Source organism: Misgurnus anguillicaudatus, chromosome 14 (genome assembly GCF_027580225.2).
Source record: "Misgurnus anguillicaudatus chromosome 14, ASM2758022v2, whole genome shotgun sequence".
Taxonomy (NCBI): domain Eukaryota; kingdom Metazoa; phylum Chordata; class Actinopteri; order Cypriniformes; family Cobitidae; genus Misgurnus; species Misgurnus anguillicaudatus.
This window is the reverse complement of record NC_073350.2, coordinates 11,961,396-11,981,991: the sequence shown is the minus strand read 5'-3', so window position 1 is coordinate 11,981,991 and position 20,596 is coordinate 11,961,396. Positions and strand designations below refer to the sequence as shown.

The 20,596-nt window shown below is 37.8% G+C and overlaps 1 protein-coding gene across 3 annotated transcripts in view; it reads left to right on the top strand.

The window, feature by feature from the left end:
• camk1b (calcium/calmodulin-dependent protein kinase Ib) overlaps positions 1-20,596 on the top strand; it is a 66,464-nt gene that overhangs the window by 2,968 nt on the left and 42,900 nt on the right. The window contains exons 1-2 of one of the 3 annotated variants that reach the window (XM_073875871.1): positions 4,666-4,816; positions 11,920-12,030. In XM_073875871.1, the coding sequence (XP_073731972.1) occupies positions 4,806-4,816; positions 11,920-12,030 (122 nt within the window). In that variant the 5' untranslated portion in view covers positions 4,666-4,805. Of the gene's footprint in view, positions 1-4,665; positions 4,817-11,919; positions 12,031-20,596 lie in introns of those variants that run through there. The other 2 variants (XM_073875870.1, XM_073875872.1) reach the window with 2 other exon arrangements.

Sequence of the window (20,596 nt, the reverse complement as noted above, 5' to 3'; positions counted from 1 at the left end):
GTCAAACTGATTCTGGCTGGACAGGTTTTACGGCGAGTTTTCAAAATCACGGTAATCAAACACGGTTATAATGATAATTAAATTTTAAACGATAATACTAACCGTCAGGACATTTTATCGTGGTTAATCGTGAAACCGGTAATCGTCCCATCCCTATACAGTATATAAACAGAAAATATGTTGAATTAATTTATTTATTTAAATAAAACAACCTTTTTAAAAATTAAAAAAATATATGATTCCGTGTTGTGTATTTTCTGGTAGTCACATGCAGTTCATTTTCTTTTTGCAGTTTAATATTCACAGACACTACTCTATATAGTGATTCGCTTATGCAGATTAACTGTGATTTTTTTGTGGTAAAAATGTAGTTACCATGTCTTTTGTGTGTGTGTGTTGATTACTATTCGCAAAACCATAGATTTACTTAACTAACCATGGTTTAACTATGTTTTAAAAAACAATGGTAATTTTGTGGTAACCATGGTTTTACTACAGTAACCATGTTTTTTACTGTAGTAAAACCATGGTTAATTTTCGTAAGGGTTTGATTTAAGTGTACTGACCTGTTTTTTTAATTTATTCATCAAAAAAATCCACATTATACAGTAAATTCCGTTTTTATGATTCCTCGATTCCATCTGTGTTTTCTGCATTGCATAAATCATAGCCTACTAATGTGGCAAACGGGTTGATAAGCACTTTGTAGGGCTGCACGATAAATCACATGCGATTGTCATGTGCATCTTGTCAGTAAAGCCGGTTCCTTGATTAGTAATAAATCGCCATCAGCTGCTTTCATATGGAGCAAATTTATTACATTTACTACAAAGAGTCGTAGTTCACTGAAAAGCTAGGCAATATTGCATTGATAATCGCAGGCAATTCATCCGCGATTATGAATACAATATTTCCCCGCTTGTCAGTGAACTACGGCTCTTTGTAGTAAATGCCGCTCCATCTGAAAGCAGGGTTTCATAACCCTGGGTTAATTTCAGGGACAACCTCGCTTCTAAATTACAAGCAGGGTTTCATTATCCTGGGTTTATTTCAGGGATTACCTCGCTTCTAAATTACAAGCAGGGTTTCATTACCCAGGGTTAATTTCAGGGATTACCACGCTTCTAAATTACAAGCAGGGTTTCATAACCCTGGGTTAATTTAAGGGACAACCTCACTTCTAAATTACAAGCAGGGTTTCATAACCCTGGGTTAATTTCAGGGATTACCTCGCTTCTAAATTACAAGCAGGGTTTCATTACCCTGGGTTTTTTTCAGGGATTACCACGCTTCTAAATTACAAGCAGGGTTTCACAACCCTGGGTTATTTTCAGGGATAACCCAGCTTCTAAATTACAAGCAGGGTTTCTTAACCCTGGGTTAATTTCAGGGATAACCCAGCTTCTAAATTACAAGCAGGGTTTCATAACCCTGGGTTAATTTCAGGGATAACCTTGCTTCTAAATTACAAGCAGTGTTTCATAACCCTGGGTTAATTTCAGGGATAACCCCGCTTCTAAATTACAAGCAGTGTTTCATAACCCTGGGCTAATTTCAGGGATAACCCCGCTTTTAAATTACTTGCAGCGTTTAATAACCCTGGGTTAATTTCACGGACAACCCTGCTTCTAAATTACAAGCAGGGTTTCATAGCCCTGGGTTAATTTCAGGGACAACATTGTATCTAAATTACAAGCAGGGTTTCATAACCCTGGGTTAATTTCAGGGACAACCCCGCTTCTAAATTACAAGCAGGGTTTCATAGCCCTGGGTTAATCTTAGGGACAACATCGTATCTAAATTACAAGCAGGGTTTCATAACCCTGGGTTAATTTCAGGGACAACCCCGCTTCTAAATTACAAGCAGGGTTTATAACCCTGGGTTAATTTCAGGGATAACCCAGCTTTTAAATTACTTGCAGCGTTTAATAACCCTGGGTTAATTTCAGGGATAACCCAGCTTCTAAATTACTTGCAGCGTTCAATAACCCTGGGTTAATTTCAGGGACAACCCCGCTTCTAAATTACAAGCAGGGTTTCATAACCCTGGGTTAATTTCAGGGATAACCCAGCTTCTAAATTACAAGCAGAGTTTCATAACCCTGGGTTAATTTCAGGGACAACCCCGGTTCTAAATTACAAGCAGGGTTTCATAACCCTAGGTTAATTTCAGGGACAACCCCGCTTCTAAATTACAAGCAGGGTTTCATAACCCTGGGTTAATTTCAGGGACAACCCCGCTTCTAAATTACAAGCAGGGTTTTATAACCCTGGGTTAATTTCAGGGATAACCCAGCTTTTAAATTACTTGCAGCGTTTAATAACCCTGGGTTAATTTCAGGGATAACCCAGCTTCTAAATTACTTGCAGCGTTTAATAACCCTGGGTTAATTTCAGGGACAACCCCGCTTCTAAATTACAAGCAGGGTTTCATAACCCTGGGTTAATTTCAGGGATAACCCAGCTTCTAAATTACAAGCAGAGTTTCATAACCCTGGGTTAATTTCAGGGACAACCCCGGTTCTAAATTACAAGCAGGGTTTCCTAACCCTAGGTTAATTTCAGGGACAACCCCGCTTCTAAATTACAAGCAGGGTTTCATAACCCTGGGTTAATTTCAGGGACAACCCCGCTTCTAAATTACAAGCAGGGTTTCATAACCCTGGGTTAATTTCAGGGACAACATCGCTTCTAAATTACAAGCAGGGTTTCATAACCCTGGGTTAATTTCAGGGACAACATCGCTTTTAAATTACAAACAAGGTTTCATAACCCGGGTTTAATTTCAGGGATAACCCGCTTCTAAATTACAAACAGGGTTTCATAGCCCTGGGTTAATCTTAGGGACAACATCGTATCTAAATTACAAGCAGGGTTTCATAACCCTGGGTTAATTTCAGGGACAACCCCGCTTCTAAATTACAAGCAGGGTTTTATAACCCTGGGTTAATTTCAGGGATAACCCAGCTTTTAAATTACTTGCAGCGTTTAATAACCCTGGGTTAATTTCAGGGATAACCCAGCTTCTAAATTACTTGCAGCGTTTAATAACCCTGGGTTAATTTCAGGGACAACCCCGCTTCTAAATTACAAGCAGGGTTTCATAACCCTGGGTTAATTTCAGGGATAACCCAGCTTCTAAATTACAAGCAGAGTTTCATAACCCTGGGTTAATTTCAGGGACAACCCCGGTTCTAAATTACAAGCAGGGTTTCATAACCCTAGGTGAATTTCAGGGACAACCCCGCTTCTAAATTACAAGCAGGGTTTCATAACCCTGGGTTAATTTCAGGGACAACCCCGCTTCTAAATTACAAGCAGGGTTTTATAACCCTGGGTTAATTTCAGGGATAACCCAGCTTTTAAATTACTTGCAGCGTTTAATAACCCTGGGTTAATTTCAGGGATAACCCAGCTTCTAAATTACTTGCAGCGTTTAATAACCCTGGGTTAATTTCAGGGACAACCCCGCTTCTAAATTACAAGCAGGGTTTCATAACCCTGGGTTAATTTCAGGGATAACCCAGCTTCTAAATTACAAGCAGAGTTTCATAACCCTGGGTTAATTTCAGGGACAACCCCGGTTCTAAATTACAAGCAGGGTTTCATAACCCTAGGTTAATTTCAGGCACAACCCCGCTTCTAAATTACAAGCAGGGTTTCATAACCCTGGGTTAATTTCAGGGACAACCCCGCTTCTAAATTACAAGCAGGGTTTCATAACCCTGGGTTAATTTCAGGGACAACCCCGCTTCTAAATTACAAGCAGGGTTTCATAACCCTGGGTTAATTTCAGGGACAACATCGCTTCTAAATTACAAGCAGGGTTTCATAACCCTGGGTTAATTTCAGGGACAACATCGCTTTTAAATTACAAACAAGGTTTCATAACCCGGGTTTAATTTCAGGGATAACCCAGCTTCTAAATTACAAGCAGGGTTTCATAACCCTGGGTTAATTTCAGGGACAACATCGCTTCTAAATTACAAACAGGGTTTCATAACCCTGGGTTAATTTCAGGGATAACCCCTTTTCTAAATTACAAGTGTGAAATGATCCTTAATCTAGGTTTAAAATCAGGGTTTAGAATGAAGATAGCCCAGGGTTAAGCGCAGTGTGAAAAGCCCTAGAGTTAATATTTCCAGTTCTAGTTTTGAATTAAAAAATTAAAATCAATAATCAATAAGTAGTTGTGTTCTTCCTTTAAGATAATTTAGTGTGACAACTAACCCACCGATGGGGCAAATTGAACATTCTCTATTCAACAGTCTACAACTCCGTAATGAGATAAGATATGAAAATGTAATATGTGCCCAAGACTTCCTTCTTTCATTTGGTATAAGATACCATTGTGATATATGGTGGTCAGTAAATGTTAAATGTTGTGAAAAGTGTGACAACTTACCCCGCCCTCCCCTACTGCTATTTGGGATATGTTTGTAGGTTTGATTATAGACTGTGTAGGTTGGATAGATATATTTGATAATGGTGGTTTTGGATTGTAATAAACAGAAGTAGTGACAGTCATTTATGTGCCTGTTTTTGCAGTCTTTTGTAGAAATGTATTCAAGGTGAGAAAATACTCGCTGTGGTTATCGTGATGAGCACAAGCTCTCGATTTCCTGACAGAGTTTTGTTGTCTGTTGTGGTTGAAGTGCTCACCTTAAAAGGGGAAGTACAATTTGTGGTTACAACACCCATGTCAGTCTCTATCAACGCAATTTGTTGAACATCTTGAGTGCATATGTGCCACTGTTCCGTTCTGCTGAAGGTGTTGGTGTCTTTCTGTCCTGTTCTGAGCAGCCATGGGAAACCAGTGAGTATATTTATCTTCTGTCTGATGACTTGAGTACGTTCTGAATGCTGCATGATGATTTAGACGGTAGCGTCGTGTGTATGGATGTGCCTGTTTTCAATCCTGCAAGCTTGCCTTTTGATTCTGCTTTCTATGTGGGTTAGTTTTCTTCAGCTGTCCTCTCTACGATCTATTTCATGCAATTTTTATGACCAGTTTCACACTAACAAAAAGTGAGTTTAAACCTTTAGACATGCATGCGTAGTGGTACAAAAACCTAACAGGTCTTTGTCATGACATGAGATGCTTATGTATGCTCTTTAAACTTCTTGTATGAGATATGGGATGCCTTTGAATCTTTAGTGTGCTCGCATTTTGCTTGCCTGGGGAGAAATGGATCAAGTGTAGTCTAGCTGGAGGAGGTGTGTGGATGCTCTGGTATTTTTCAAACACCAAAACTGGTTTGTCGATAGATGGGTTTTAGTGTCTTTACTGTCCTCTGCATGTACTTTATCCATGTTAGATGTCATCTACTTTCCTGCACTATTTCTTGGATGCCAGTAGCTGTTCTGAGCCTGCCAACTGTCTGGAATGCAGAAAATTTGAGGAAGTTTAACAGTATAAAAAGAGAGATTTACAGTAATTCAACTTAAAACTTATGTTCTAGTTTAAATGTTTGTTTTTTTTTAGTGACTGTGGCATGCTGTCTGTTACCACAGTAAACAAGTTTTACTTGCACTTCAGTTTGTATAAGCAAACATGACTGCGTTTCCGTACAAAATGCAGAAAAACGCAATGCCTTCAATCTGTTTACAGTCAGTCTTAGACTTCCAACTGGATTTTGGTTGATTTTGTTTTCTTTGTTTAGGTTGTTTTTTTACAAATGATTTTCTGTAATGGACAGCATGCTTCAGAACTTAAATGGCATTTAATCTTGTATGAATGTTCGTTCCTTAAAGGGACAGTTCACCCCAAAATAAAAAACTTCAGTCATTATTTACCCACCCCCATGTAGTTTTAAACATGTATGAGGTTCTTTATTCTGTTGAACACAGAAGATATTTTGATAAATGATGTGATAAAGATAACCACACAGTTGATGGTAGCCAATGACTTCCGTAGTAGGGGCGTGAGAAAATATCTATACATGTGAGTATCGTGATATTTCTTTGGCAATACTAACCCTAACCCTAATTCTCAAATATGCAAAATCACTCAAGATTCATGGCAGTTGTAATGTTTGAAGTTTACATCCCAACCACTAGATAGCATTCTTCTAGTCTCTAAACTTAAACAATGACAGGAAGTACTGAAATAGGGGCGCACCATATTTTTTTTCTAAGGTTTGCATATGGTGGTGTGTTCTTAATGACATCTATCCTGAAATGATATCCAGTGTTCGAATTGAGGGGGGGGCTGAGGTGGTCCTGGACCTCCTATTAGCATTGAGGGACCCCCTCAAAGCACAAAAATCTAAATTGGGGGGTCCCCTGTTTTATTTACATTTTTTGTGCAGCACTGCCCCAAAGCGATACTGTCCATTATTTGTCTCAATTTCGGAATAAACAAATCCAAAGGATTTCTGTCTAAACTAAATGTAAACTCTCAAGTGCGCCTCGCTGTTTTCTGGAGGAATTGGCAGATTGTTAGATTTAGGATTGGTTTACTTAGGGGCTTTTAAAAAATTCTTAAACTATTATTTCACAATAATTTGAGGTGTAAAAATCGTTATGGATTTGAGTTGAGGGTAATTTGAGTTTTTTTTGTTGTTTTTATTAAAAGGTCACACATCACAACTTTCTTTGTGAAATCACGCAACCCTATAATGACGAGAGGGAGGCTTAGCAAGGGGACCCCCATAATCTTTGGCATTATTCGAACACTGATGATATCCTTTTCTAAACCTAAAATAGGAAATAATCTGATATATTGCATCGCTTTTCAGTGTATTGAAACATATTGCACCGTAACCCACACTGTAAAAAATGCAACAATTGTGGCAAATCAATATCTATTTTTATGTTACTTTAACTTAACAAATACAGTTAAACAATTTAAACTTGTTTTTATTAGTTATGTCAACTCATTACAAGTCAACACATTTTACTGTGCATGTATCGCGTGATTCTTACCGATACACAGCCCTATTTCATAGTTTTTGTTTTTCCTACAATGGAAGTCAATAAGTCAACTTTATGGTGGCCATCATCAAAATGAGTTCAACAGAATAAATAAAGTTATACAGGATTAAAACAACATAAAGGTAACAAAACTATGACAGAATTTTCAATTTTGGGTAAACTATCTCTTTAAACATTTAGATGTTGTCACTGATGGGTAACATCAGAAAACTGTCCGAGACATTGCTCAGTTTAACTGCCACATCGTGCACTTCTGTTTTAGAAAAGAGGAAACGTGCTTACACAGACTCTCACAATTAACACAAGGTAAACCAGAGCAAATATGCAAACAGTTCAGAGTATTTACCCAAACTGTTTGCCTAAATAATCTATAATTCCATCGCAGCTGGTTGTCAGTTTGTCGTTTTAAGTTAAACACACAAAAGATCACCGGATTACCATTAAAACGTTGCCAGAAATGGTGTCCAGTTAAGTGCCTACAATAGCCCACCACTTGTAGTTAAAAGAGATTAAAAACACTAATGCGCCATTGTCTCTACATGTTGACGTTGGCGACATTTCGCATACCACACAAGTTCGCTGGGTTCTCTAGATAGAGGATGATGTTAAGCTGGTTATTTTAGGCAGAGAAGCCCTTTGATTGTTGTCTAGAATTGATGTGTACAGTGGGGGATGAAGGGGGGCTGTGGATGGCAACTCTTAACATGAAGAAATGCCTCTGCGCTCCATAAATAGACACAGCAAACCTCCACACAACAGAGGAGTCGTGAGTCCAACCTGGACATGATTGCAGAAGATTACTCAATTTTAGACTGAATTTGTAAAGCTCCATAAATTACATTTTTGCATTAATCTTACAGAATTTATTATTAAAGAATGTTTTCCATTTAAAAACTTCAGCATAAAATTGTATATTTGAAGTGTATTGTGTAAGGTAGAGGTTCCCAAACATTTTTACATTAGGGCTCCCTAGTTGCCCACAACAATATTTGAAAGCCCCCCAGAACTTGAAATGACTAGACCAGGGGTCTCCAACCTTTTTGTGAGCAAGGGCTACCACAATGGATAAAACATCTGGAGAGCTACTTTTTGATATAGTCTACCAAAAACGTTTTGTTATACTTTTTTAATTTAACTTGTTGAATGAGATTGTGATATTTAAGGGACAGTAGGTAGGATTTTCCCCCATCTAGTGGTGAAATTGTATTTTGCATTCAAACGAATAGTGCTTTTCCAAATGCGTGTTGCAGCTACAGTAGCCATTATGCACTCACTGGTCTCATTGTCCGTTTCAGCTGGTTCACGTGTTTTTAACCCTAAGAGCCCTAAGGTCATTTTTACAATGTATTGTCCATCTGGTTTTATTTTCTTAAAAAGCTTGTAAAACATCAACCCTGTTGTGCACAGACAATCTACAAACATCTTTTTTTTCAGGACAAGTTGGACTGTCAGAATATTTGTGTTGTACTGATGTCACATGAATGTAAAATAAGTTATGGGACCATAAAGACAAATAAAAAAAAATAAAACCGAAATTGAATCACTTATATATTTATTGTAATCACACACACAAAAAAAATAAAAGCTAAGCATTTTTCCTCTGTAAAACAGTTGTCTAATTTCTTTGGAGTCCTGGAGCACTGAAATGAACATTATAAATTATACAGATCAAAAACTATTTACATTTTTACAAAAAAAAGGCGTTTTCATGACATTTATTGATGCCAAGCCTCAAGCCACATGCGTGATGAAGCACACATGCGTGATGACGCACACAAACAGAAAGCATCAGTGGACATTGTAGCATTGAGCTAGCGGTAAACCCGATAGAAAAACTTATAAATTATGAACATCAGGTGGATAAATCTAGGATGTAAGAGTTTGGATGCATTGCTGAACAACTCCGAAAAGAGGGACAAGTTTCAGGCTGGATAGAAAACCTTCTGTAAAAGCTAGAAAGACACCACGTATATCCCCGTGATGGCTAATTCCTCAGCTATTAGCAGAAAAAAACGGTAAGAAGCTTTACGGTTATTAAATTATTTAAATATGAATCAGAGGTGCCGTTTTCAATCGTCGACGATTGATTAGGTTTCTGAGGGTTAACGAAAATGTGTTGCGGTAGGCTAGTGCTTTTTGTCTCTCTCTGCTATCATAGTTTTTCAACATGGCAGAACAACATGGAAGCCTTCTGGGACTTACCCGTTCAATGTAAGTAAAGAGAAGAAATTCTAAACTTACAAAGAAAAGTCAGATCATTGGCAGAGGTCATTTGACACCAATAAGGACATATTTAAGAATAAAGACATTGACTTTGACTAATAAAATACTTAAAAACTACACATTGTCCCTTTAATCGAATGCTTTCGGTACTTATTATACGTTCATCAAACAGTGTCGCTTCAAATTCGCTTAATCTCAGCTTCTCAATACTGATTTGCAGAATCCATCAAGAGTCTGGTAAAAAATGCTCATTTACAAGAAAACATGTAAATGAGACACACTTAGAGGGTTCTTCTGGGCTCTTCATAAATCATTAGCTTATCTGAAAGAAATACAAATCCTTCCATTAGGAAAGCCTGTTTTCTAGTGGCTCTGAGCCAAGATATTCAAGAAATTCAAACAAGTTCAAACAAGACAAACTGCATCTGCTTTAAATTTGCAAATAAAAACGAATTATGTTATGTTATTAATTATGCATATTTATATTTTACTTTGTAAGTATTGTACCCGCGTGAGTCTTTGTTAGGTTCAGGCAGGAATAATAAACCTCCCACTGGCCAATCAGAATCAAATATTCTAGATTACTGTGTAATAACAATTTTAAAGGGCTGTCATACTGACCCATACTGATTCAATAAGCTTCTACTTAACTATTATTAACAGTATCAATATGTCCCAGATAGTAGGGAGATTGTTGTCTGCGAGCACATTGGTACTAGTCACTACATCACATTTGCATATGTTGTAGATCTGCTTTGTCACATTGCCAGCAATCTCTGGTTCATTTTGTGAGCTCTCTTTGAAAATCAATGACGACTTGTCGCTGTCAGCATAAACGCCCCTTCACAGATACCAATACAGAGGCAATGACTCATTCATTCGCTTACATCACAGGGCCACAGTCCCATTGACAACAAAAACATTTACCAGAAATTCATGTTGAGCCATGTTTTTTATTAAGTAAAGTATTTCCATAGTATTCATGTGAATGAGAAAAATATTGTTGAGAACCTGTGGTGGAAATATTGACAACAGGTAAGTGGTAGGTAAATGTGTTTTTCATTTAAAAGCCTGATGAGATATCACAGAACTAAATGGTTAGTCTATTTTTCTTCAATTTATTAGACTTCCATTTGGCTCATTAAATGCACCTGACTTAAAGCAATAGTTTGATGTAGATGTGCATAACTTATTTCTTCAGAAGAACCTAAATTAATAATTTCATTTTAAAATGGCAACATTTTACTAACTTTCTTATGCGGGACTCCAAAAAGCACATATATGTATCATTAAAGTAATCTAAATGACGGCAGCATCAAACTGTTATATTTGTCTTTGTATGCAAAACAATTGCCTGTAACCAGCACTTTCAGACATATCCATGTTTTTATGGAGGCGTCTGACTGACAGCTCTGTTTACTTTCCTTTGTCTCAATGTAATCTGAGCTAAATGAAACAGTCGTGGCTGATTTCAGATAGTGTTAGTTGTCAATCAGCTTTCACGGTACTTAATGTGCTTTAACAGCATAGCACAAGCCAGTGTCATATCGCAAACATACCCCTACCTTTTCAGATTTCTCTATATTCATTTTGTGTAATCCACTATATTTACCTGTCATGATTAAGTCATGTAGAGCAAAATTTACTAAACAGTTTTTTTAACATTGCTTACAATATCTATATAGCCTACTGGCTACAAACATTAATAATATTAATATTACTATACATCGTTTAAAAGGTCTACGTGTTTAGCATCAGTGTATGGTCTCTGTTTTGAGATACAGATGCTCTAGCATCATAAATGTAGTATTTTGTTACAGAAGTCCAGATGACAACATGCAGAATATGAGTGGGACGTCTTACCTTTGTGTTGATATAACGATCGGGAATCGAATCCAGTCTGTTTCAGATGTGTGAAGAACTCATGAAAACCGTCTTATATAATACATCCAATGGCCGTGTTTGTCCACAAATGCGTATAATCCGTGAAATATTGTCCATTGTTTACATCAAATTTCACATGCACGTCTTGTAATAGAATATAATATACAATCTGAGGACTATTTACGTCGTAACACTTGTATATGAGATTACACTCGCGTTCAAACCTGCATTTTGAAAAGTAGGCGGGAGTATAATACATAATATCGCTGTTAAATATCGGGACGTCATCTGGCTTGCCTGTTCCTCCAATGACTTCATGGACAATATTGATAGACAGAACGTGTAGCCAATTAGATAACGAATCCAACGATCTTTGTGTGACGTTTTATTTCCTGGTGTGGAAACGGCATTTTATACGCTAACATAAGGATAAATAATAATAAGAACGAATGTGTGTGCATGTAAACAAAAGACTTTTATTTTGGGGCTGACTGGCACTTACAAAAACCCTTGCAAGAACCTCATTTTAAGGCCCATTGACCTCAAACATGAAACATAACTTCTTTAGACTTGTGGCTTTAGCATCATTGCATTTCTAGGTTTCGCACACATATTTATCATTAAGATTTTTAGTATTAAAAAGATGTTATGCAATTTTTTTATTACAATCTACTTCAGCCTCTCTAACTTTTTAAATTTTTATCTTAAAATAATGGAAAATGAAGCTCAAAGTGTCTTCTTTCTAATGATACCACAGTTATGCTTATAGTAAAAGCTACCCTTTTAGTGCAAGTAGGTCTTTTCATGGTTTGGGCGTTTCAAGAGGTTAAAGACTTGATTGTATATCAACTTAAAGATTTTCTCTTTATCTCTCAGTTTATCCATCGTTGACTGCAGCAAAATGCCATTGGGAGAGGATGGACACTCTTGGAAAAAGAAAACCTCAAACATCAAGGAAATCTATGACTTCAAAGAGGTTTTGGGAACGTAAGTGTTGAAACAATTCACTGCAGCACCAAACCTACAGCTTTTGTTTATATATTCACTTGATGACAGCCATTTTTTCCTGACATTAATCATACTTGTCCACATTGTGTTTCGCTACTGTTTAGTGCTGAGGAAAGCTTTGTGTTGGCTTATGTGAGCGTGCCACTTCCCCTGGCTTTTAAACAAGCAATTATGTTGTTTGTTAAAGGGATTTTTGTAGAACAAAACGGGTTTTATTACGCTACTGAGATGAATGCAGTCTCATAATTTAACTCAAAACATATTTTACTGTCATGTGTATTTGAAAAAAAAAATAAGAATGAAAAAAACAAATGGTTGAACCACAAAAAAAACTGGTTAAACATTTATTTACATAGTGTTTTTTTCCTCAATTTTACATTGTTTCAAAACAACTTTACATGATAACAAGGTAATGTTTCATTTGCAAAACTGTGTCGCTACCTACAATTTCCATGTACATAACTGCTCAGGTCATAATTTCCGAATGAACCTATCCAGGCTGTCATCTGTGAAATAGATGTTAGTAACAGAGAACTGCTTTTTAGTCCTCTCAGAGTTTTGGCATTACTTCTGAAACTCTTACACATGGGTTAGTTTGCTCAGACCCAGTTTAAAGACTGGGGGCCATTCTTTGGGATTTTTTGGCATGCTTAGATCAATGGTGTGTGAGTTGACCCCTGGTCAGTGTATATACAGTCACATGAATTGGGCTCTTATCCCAGACCTGGAGTCTCTGACCACAGCAACGTTAAATCTTGATGAAATCTCTCAGAGAGAGAACAGGAGCTCAGGTCTTGTGCTTTAATTTTAGCGGTTATATTGAGAACGCATAAAGAAATGTTATGTTGGACATGTTATGATGTTATAGTACTGTCTCAAAATCTAATTGGAACAGATTGTGTGGTCTTTTAATGGGGTATTAGGTATTAGCTGTTAAAGGGCATTTATATTTCAGTCAGAATATTAGAACTACACTGTAAGAAGAAATGGTCAAAAAATAACCCCAAGCTGTCACTGGGACGGTACCTTTTACAAAGGTCCTAATATGTACCATTTAGGTATAACATTTGGCAACAATATATGTGCTCTTTGGTACCAATATGTACCTCTGAGGTACTAATATTATCTCTTTGGGTGCCACAGTGTACTTTTTAAAAGGGTACCACCCCTAGTTACAGCTAGGGACCATTTACCCTTTTTTTTGATAGTGTACACTGTACAGCTAATATTCTGTACTGTAGTTTGTAGCATCATAAAACGTATTCATGTTAGAGAAGCTCCTCACTTTCTCAAGCATGGAGTTTTCCGTCGTAATTAAAGTCTATTCTTGAGGTGAGTTTTGTTTGTTGCCGAGGATTGTTTGGGGATAGATCAACAGCTCTCTGCATCGTTCAACTGTGAGTTCATCGTGGGTTGGTTGTCTTGGCAACAGGAGGAGACACTTTCCATATGGACTATAACTGTTGCTATGGAAACAAAGTTTTTATTTTCTATTAATAATCCGGCGGGTAAATGTGTAAGCATTGAGAGCCACAATGTTCAGTCTAGTGGAAAAGATTTGGGGAAGATTGTGTCCAGCTGTGTTAGACTGCCGAAATGACTTGGGCATGCGAGGCAGTGGACGGCGCTCAGCGTTTTGAAAAACGTTCATCTGGTTCCTCATCAAATCCAAAACTAAACAAACACATTTAACAGGAGTTTAGTTCAAACTGGAGATCATGTCTTTTAATGCTAGCATTTTATTGTGTCTTACTAAAAACTCTCTTGATCCATTGAGTAAGTAAGGCAGTTAGTATCATAAAATAATTCATCTTTGCAAAAGACAAGCCAATTTCTTGGCGTAGATTTGTATATTGCAATAAAATATTGCTTGTAGCAAATTGTTGTATCATTTGATATAATATGATTATTGTAATTTCATCAGCTTTGTTTAATGCTAATACAGTTTTTCAGTGGGTGCACTGGGAGCGAGAGGAGATTAGGTGAAACTGATTTGGTACCGATGGTTGCCAGTGGTTAGCTGCGGTAAGACGGACTGAGTTTTAGGCAGGAATGAAGGAAAAACTTAGAAGTTTCAAGAATCTTCTTTAATTGTTCCAAAATATTTTTTCAAAGTCAAATTACTCGTATAATACAAAAAAAGAGCAGCAGCAAATAACTCAAATAAAGAATATATTATTGGTACCTTGAAAGTTAATCAGCAAAGAAATTGGGATACAAATCCCATCAATTCAAACAGCCCTCTCTTATCCAACAAGATAAACAAACCCCCTTTTTTAAATGAGGCCCCTTCCCTCAAAATTCAAATGGACCAATCATATTGGTCATTCAATTTAGAGAATTGGAAGCAATTCAATTATTAATTACAACAGCATCCTTTATCATTCTCTATTTACAATACATTTAATTCGGTGGATCCATAATGCACAGTCCTGCAACGGGTCCGCATAAAAGTGTCTAAAACGGGTGGATTGTGACATTCCTAAAATTCACGGGCGGGGATGCAGGTGGATAATTAACTCTGTGAGGGCGGGTAGTATCGGGAATGAAATATGTGCAATATTTGTATGTCTAAATTACCATTACACACGCAACATATAACATTTGACCCATCACGTCACCACCACTGCGACAGTGCGACCTTTGTTGATGCTTTTCGTAGCCCATTTGGAGCGGGTGTGCATCATAAGCCGCTGGCTCTTTGATCGCCCCCTGGTGGGTGGCTGCAGTTAAAGTCATAAACCCCGCCCTCTCCATTTAAACGAATGGGACTCTGCTCTAAATAAAAAATTATTTCCACTTCCAATAAAATTTTCCGAAAGATGGTTTTGGTCCTTTCAAGTAGTTGCTATCACGCTGATATATGTTTAAGTGTTCATTTTTGTGATAAGTTTCATTTTAGCTAGTAATTTAATGCTATAGAAATGGGGCGTGTTGTTATGATTGGCGTGGTTGAATTGGTCACACGAGCGTTTGGGCGGAAGTTTGATAACGCGCCTCTGGCTCCACGGACGATTCCTTTTGCGCATGCCTTGGCTCCAAAGTGACGTCTTTACGTAACATGGCGGCGACCATAGTCGAACATTTTTTCCTTCAATTCATTACAATGGAGGGAGGCGACGTGGCATCATCCATCTTTTATTACAGTCTATGATTTGGAGTGAGTGTTGCAGGAGTTGCATAAAGCTTTGCCTTTGATAGCCAGAAGTTGGGAACGTCTTCTCTTATGCTGCGTTTACACCAGCCGCGGTAGAGGCGGCAAGCGGGTAATTTACATGTTAAGTCAATGCAAAGACGTGATTAGGCATCCTGCGGCGCAGTACACGCGGTACGGGTCGGGTAACGGGCCAAATATACACCGGTCTGGTGGGTACGGATTTAATTTTTATATTATCACGAGTGACGGGTCGGATCTGGGGCTGAACTTTGCAGGCACGGGTGGGAGCGGGTTTCCAAAAATGGACCTGTGCAGGACTCTGCCCTAGGGATGATACATTTGTCCTCACTACGACACATACCTTACGGCATTGTTCCTGCCTTTTGTTCACAGAAGACGGGTTCTGTAAATGTTACTTACTAGGTCCCCTTTATGGGAGCAATCCCAAAATCAATTGCTTTCACACAGGAGGCACACTGTCAATTTTTATGGCAATTTTATGGAATCAACGTGTTGTGTGAATGGGGTTTTAAACTGCCTGTGAACCATCAAGAACATCTTTGCAAATACTCTTTTGCATGGGCAAACAAGCAGAATTCTCTTTATAAACCATCTAGATACATTTCAAATGTCTTTGTGGTTCCTTTCTCCACATCTGTTATGTCAGGATTCAGTTCCAAGCCGTAAGTGTTGTTTATATTCATGTCTCATGAATATATGGCCCTACACCTTGGACGATAGCCTAAAAAAGCGCTTTCATACGGTTTCACATAAATACAGTATGTTACGGATACATTTCAGCATATATAGCGTTTTTCACAATTGTTCGTTGTACCAAAGCAGCTTTACATGAAATGGAAACAAAGAAAAGACAGAAAGGCAAAGAACAACAAAAGCATGGCAGTTTTTGGATATAGTTTAGGAGGATGGAGCACATGAAGTTATATAGAGTTATTCAAATGAATTTTCTTATTTGAATAATGAGTAGTACTCGATTCCAAACTATAATATGAACATAATCTAGAATGGAGTACATGGAGGTATTCAAATGTTTTACTAAAAATATAACTATAAACTATCCTTGAATCTTGAATTATATATTGGGGAATATAATATAATATAATATAATAATACAAAGTGAAGTACCGAAATCTGTGTGATTGTATTTGGATCATTATAATGAAATCAGTATTAACATAATGTGCAAAAGAAAGTCCTAACGTCAGCAGGCTCCCAGTAAGCAATTAAAAGCAGTCAAGGGGTGAAAAACATCTTTGGGGAGACAAAAAACCCGTAGCTTGATTTGACATCATTCTAATTATGTATCTAATTCCCATGCACACACTGTTGTTTGCTCAGCTTGTATCAAGAAGCAACAGACGATGTATTTAGCTTTTGGGTGGACGCTGTTTGTTCCATTCTGTTTCAGCAGTTGTTGATATAGTCGGCACCAAAATCCATCAAGCCTCTTCACCCCCCGCCCCGATCCTGAGTTCTGATTGGCTTTCATGATGTTTCTGCTCCAACTAAGTTTATAAACAACATAATGACTTCCTTGAGATGTGATCTGATGTTTGGTTAAGTGCCTTCTGTGGACACTCTTTAACACAAAACTGACTTTTTTGACATCGTCGTTAAGAGGACTGTGTAATCTTCTGTATGTACACATCGTTGAAACGCTAAGCAAATGTACATTAGTCAAGTGACATTTTTAAATGTTTGCATGTGTGCCTGTTTTATAATGTGGTTTTTGAATAGAATATGAGGGGTAGATCATTTCTATTGATAATTAATCTGGATGTCATGAGGTTATTCGCAATGGCTGTTAAAATTGGTTTTGTTTGATACTATTTACTCTAATGGTCAAGACAACATCCTGAACTCCAAACTGAATGTCAGCATGGGAAAGAAAGGTGATTTAAGCAATTTTGAGCATGGCATGGTTGTTGGTGCCAGACGGGCCAGTCTGAGTATTTCACAATTTGCTCAGTTACAGGGATTTTCACGCACAACCATTTCTAGAGTTTACAAAGAATGGTGTGTAAAAAGGAAAAATATTCAGTATGCGGCATTCCTGTGGGTGAAAATGCCTTGTTGATGCTAGAGGTCAGGGGAGAATGGGCTGACTGATTCAAGCTGATAGAAGAGCAACTTTGACTGAAATAACCACTTGTTACAACTGAGGTATGCAGCAAAGCATTTGTGAAGCCACAACACGCACAACCTTGAGGCAGATGGGCTACAACAGCAGAAGACCCCACCGGGTACCACTCATCTCCACTACAAATAGGAAAAAGAGGCTACAATTTGCACAAGCTCAACAAAATTGGACAGTTGAAGACTGGAAAAATGTTGCCTGGTCTGATGAGTCTCGATTTCTGTTGAGACATTCAGATGGTAGAGTCAGTATTTGGCGTAAACAGAATAATAATATGGATCCATCATGTCTTGTTACCACTGTGCAGGCTGGTGGGGGTGGTGGTGTAATTTGTGGGGGATGTTTTCTTGGCATACTTTAGGCCTTTTAGTGCCAATTGGGCATCATTTAAATGCCAATGCCTACCTGAGCATTGTTTCTGACCCTTCATGACCACCATGTACCCAACCTCGAATAATTTCAAATTGGTTTCTTGAACATGACAATGAGTTCACTTTACTAAAATGGCCCCCAAAGTCACCAGATCTCAACCCAGTAGAGCATATTTGGGATGTGGTGGAACAGGAGCTTCGTGCCCTGGATGTGCATCCCACAAATCTCCATCAACTGCAAGATGTTATCCTATCAATATGTGCCAACATTTCTAAAGAATGCTTTCAGCACCTTGTTAAATCAATGCCATGTAGAATTAAGGCAGTTCTGAAGGTGAAAGGGGGTCAAACACAGCATTAGTATGGTGTTTCTAATAATCCTTTAGGTGAGTGTATATGTGCTTTTTAATTTGTTCTGGTGGGATTAGGACTTGGTGTCATGGTATCTTATGACACAATTTCTTTTTGTAAAAAGGCATATTACAGAGAAACAAGATTGGAACAATTGAAACAATTTTATCCATTGGGATTTTATTGGATTGTGGAAAGTGGACAGTGATTTAATTTTGATGTTTATTTTCCTTTCTTAGTTTCTGATCTTGAGGCCATTTTCCTACTTATCTGTTCATATAATTAACTCCATCTGTATCCATGCTGGAATAAACATATGGAACAAGTGACACAGAAGAGTTTGTATTGATTTTGTCTAGTCTTTACTGCATGTTTTGTGGCCCGAACACCTTCTGTTATGTGCCAAAAAACTTTTAACACCAATTTAAAATCAATTTTCTAAAATCGCAAGTTCTGTTCACTAAAGGGTGCTGTTCAGTTACTTACAAGCTATTTTAGTTTATTAGGAAAGAGACGAGTGGAAGGTTTTTGTACAACTAGTCAAAATATTTACACAGCAGTTTTATGTAAAAGGATGCTGAGAAGGGAAACTTTTTTGTTATGCTAGCTAAAATAAAGTTGCAGAGTGTAAATAACAACATGTTGACATTTTTTAAAGAAAACAAGAGTATGTGAGACAGAGATATTATGTTTTGAGTAATTTTTATTTTAATAATTGAGTTGGACAGCTAATTTGACTTTCTGTGTCACAACAGCACACAAGCCCAGTGTCATTACGTGAAGCTGACTCTTCCCAGCATGCTTTGCAGGACTGACAGGGTGGGCGGTATGGAAACACTGGAATGATCAAAAATCAATGCTGTGTATGGATCGCCTCTGCCCTGTGCTACTTTTGCTGCTGACCCCGTCCTGGCTTATACCTTAATTTGAGTGATTCACAGACAGTGAATGAGCAGGGCGGCTGGCGGTTGGATGAATATCTGTTCGGTCAACATGCTTATGTCAGACCTGTGTTGTTTGGTGCACCCCTGGATGGGCAGGTCCACGTTTTCCAGGACCACTGCCCAAAGCTGAGGTTTCTCACAAAGACGAATGGTTGTGTTTCCAATAACATGACTCACAGTCAGTGTGTCACACCCCTAAAAGCTCCAGGGCACAGCATGAGATGGTCTGTTTATCTCCTGATCTATACAGTGTGCTCAAACCTCTTAAAATATGTCCATCTATTAAAATCTTGTCAAAACAAATCATATCATCGTTAGATTTAAATGTATTTTATTAATGTTGATGGGAAAATGTTCTGTTTTTTGGACACAGAGAGAGACTGGATTGCCATCCCAGGCATTACAGTCAATTTTAAGAGCCAATCACTTCATAAATGTCATGTGACTGACCACTTTGGAGAGACTGGAAATGACTCTGGAATGACATCATGACAACACTTCCAAACTCTACCCTATCCTGACTAAAGATAGCATACAGGGAATTTTTTCAGATAAAAGACAAACTGGGCACTGGTTAAACATCAACTATAATATGACACACTGCACTATTTATATGTTGTTTACAGACATATTTGGCTTATTATGGCATCTACCAGGTCTGACTTCAGATGCTAAGTAGTCAAATTGATAGTGAATATTATCTGATTCTTCTTAACAAGCTACACAAAGCATTTATAGACGTAGCGTACGAGGCGTAGCACACAAGGCGTAGTGTCCCTATCCTGACTGAAGATCAGCCTTATCGGCTGAGTTACAAAAGTTAAAGGGGGTCAGATCTTACTGAGTGAGAGTAAATGATGTTAAAAGGATGACAAACAAGAGAAATTAAATTAGACAAAGTGTATTTACAAAGATCACAAAAGACTAAAAAAACACACTAAAACTTAGACTTTATAAAGCACATTAATGAAATACACTAAAACAATCTTAAGTACTAGCATGTTAAAAGTCCAAATGTGCAAAGTGTTCACTGGTGTATATACAATCCAAGTGATATCCATAAAAAGTCCATAAAACGTATCTGGAAGGGTGTAAGTCCACATATATGAACTCCACCATCCAGCAACTGTTTGTTTGAAGTTAAGCTTAGTGATGGTCGCTTCGAAGCACTGCTTCATGAGGCTTCAAAACTTTTACGAATCGTTTGTTTCGAATCATTGGTTTGGAGCGTGTTTCAAACGTCACGTGATTTTAGCAAACGAGGCTTCATTACGTCATAACTGTTTCAAAACGTTTGAAAATCTGATGATTCACCATTAGGGGGAGTAGTAGTAAAAAAAGTGTAAAATATTTGGACAGAGCGGCTTTTACACTATTTTGACCAGCAGGTGTTGCCGGCTTGTGTGGTGTTTCGAACGCTTCGAAAAACTGAATCAATTTTCAAAGCAATTGGTTCAATTGTTTCGAAGCTTCGAAAAGCTTAATTTCTCCCATCATCTATCTAAGCTAACTGCTGTGCTCCTGCTGCTTCCTTTTATAGTGTCACTTTCTGTTTCCTGTCATG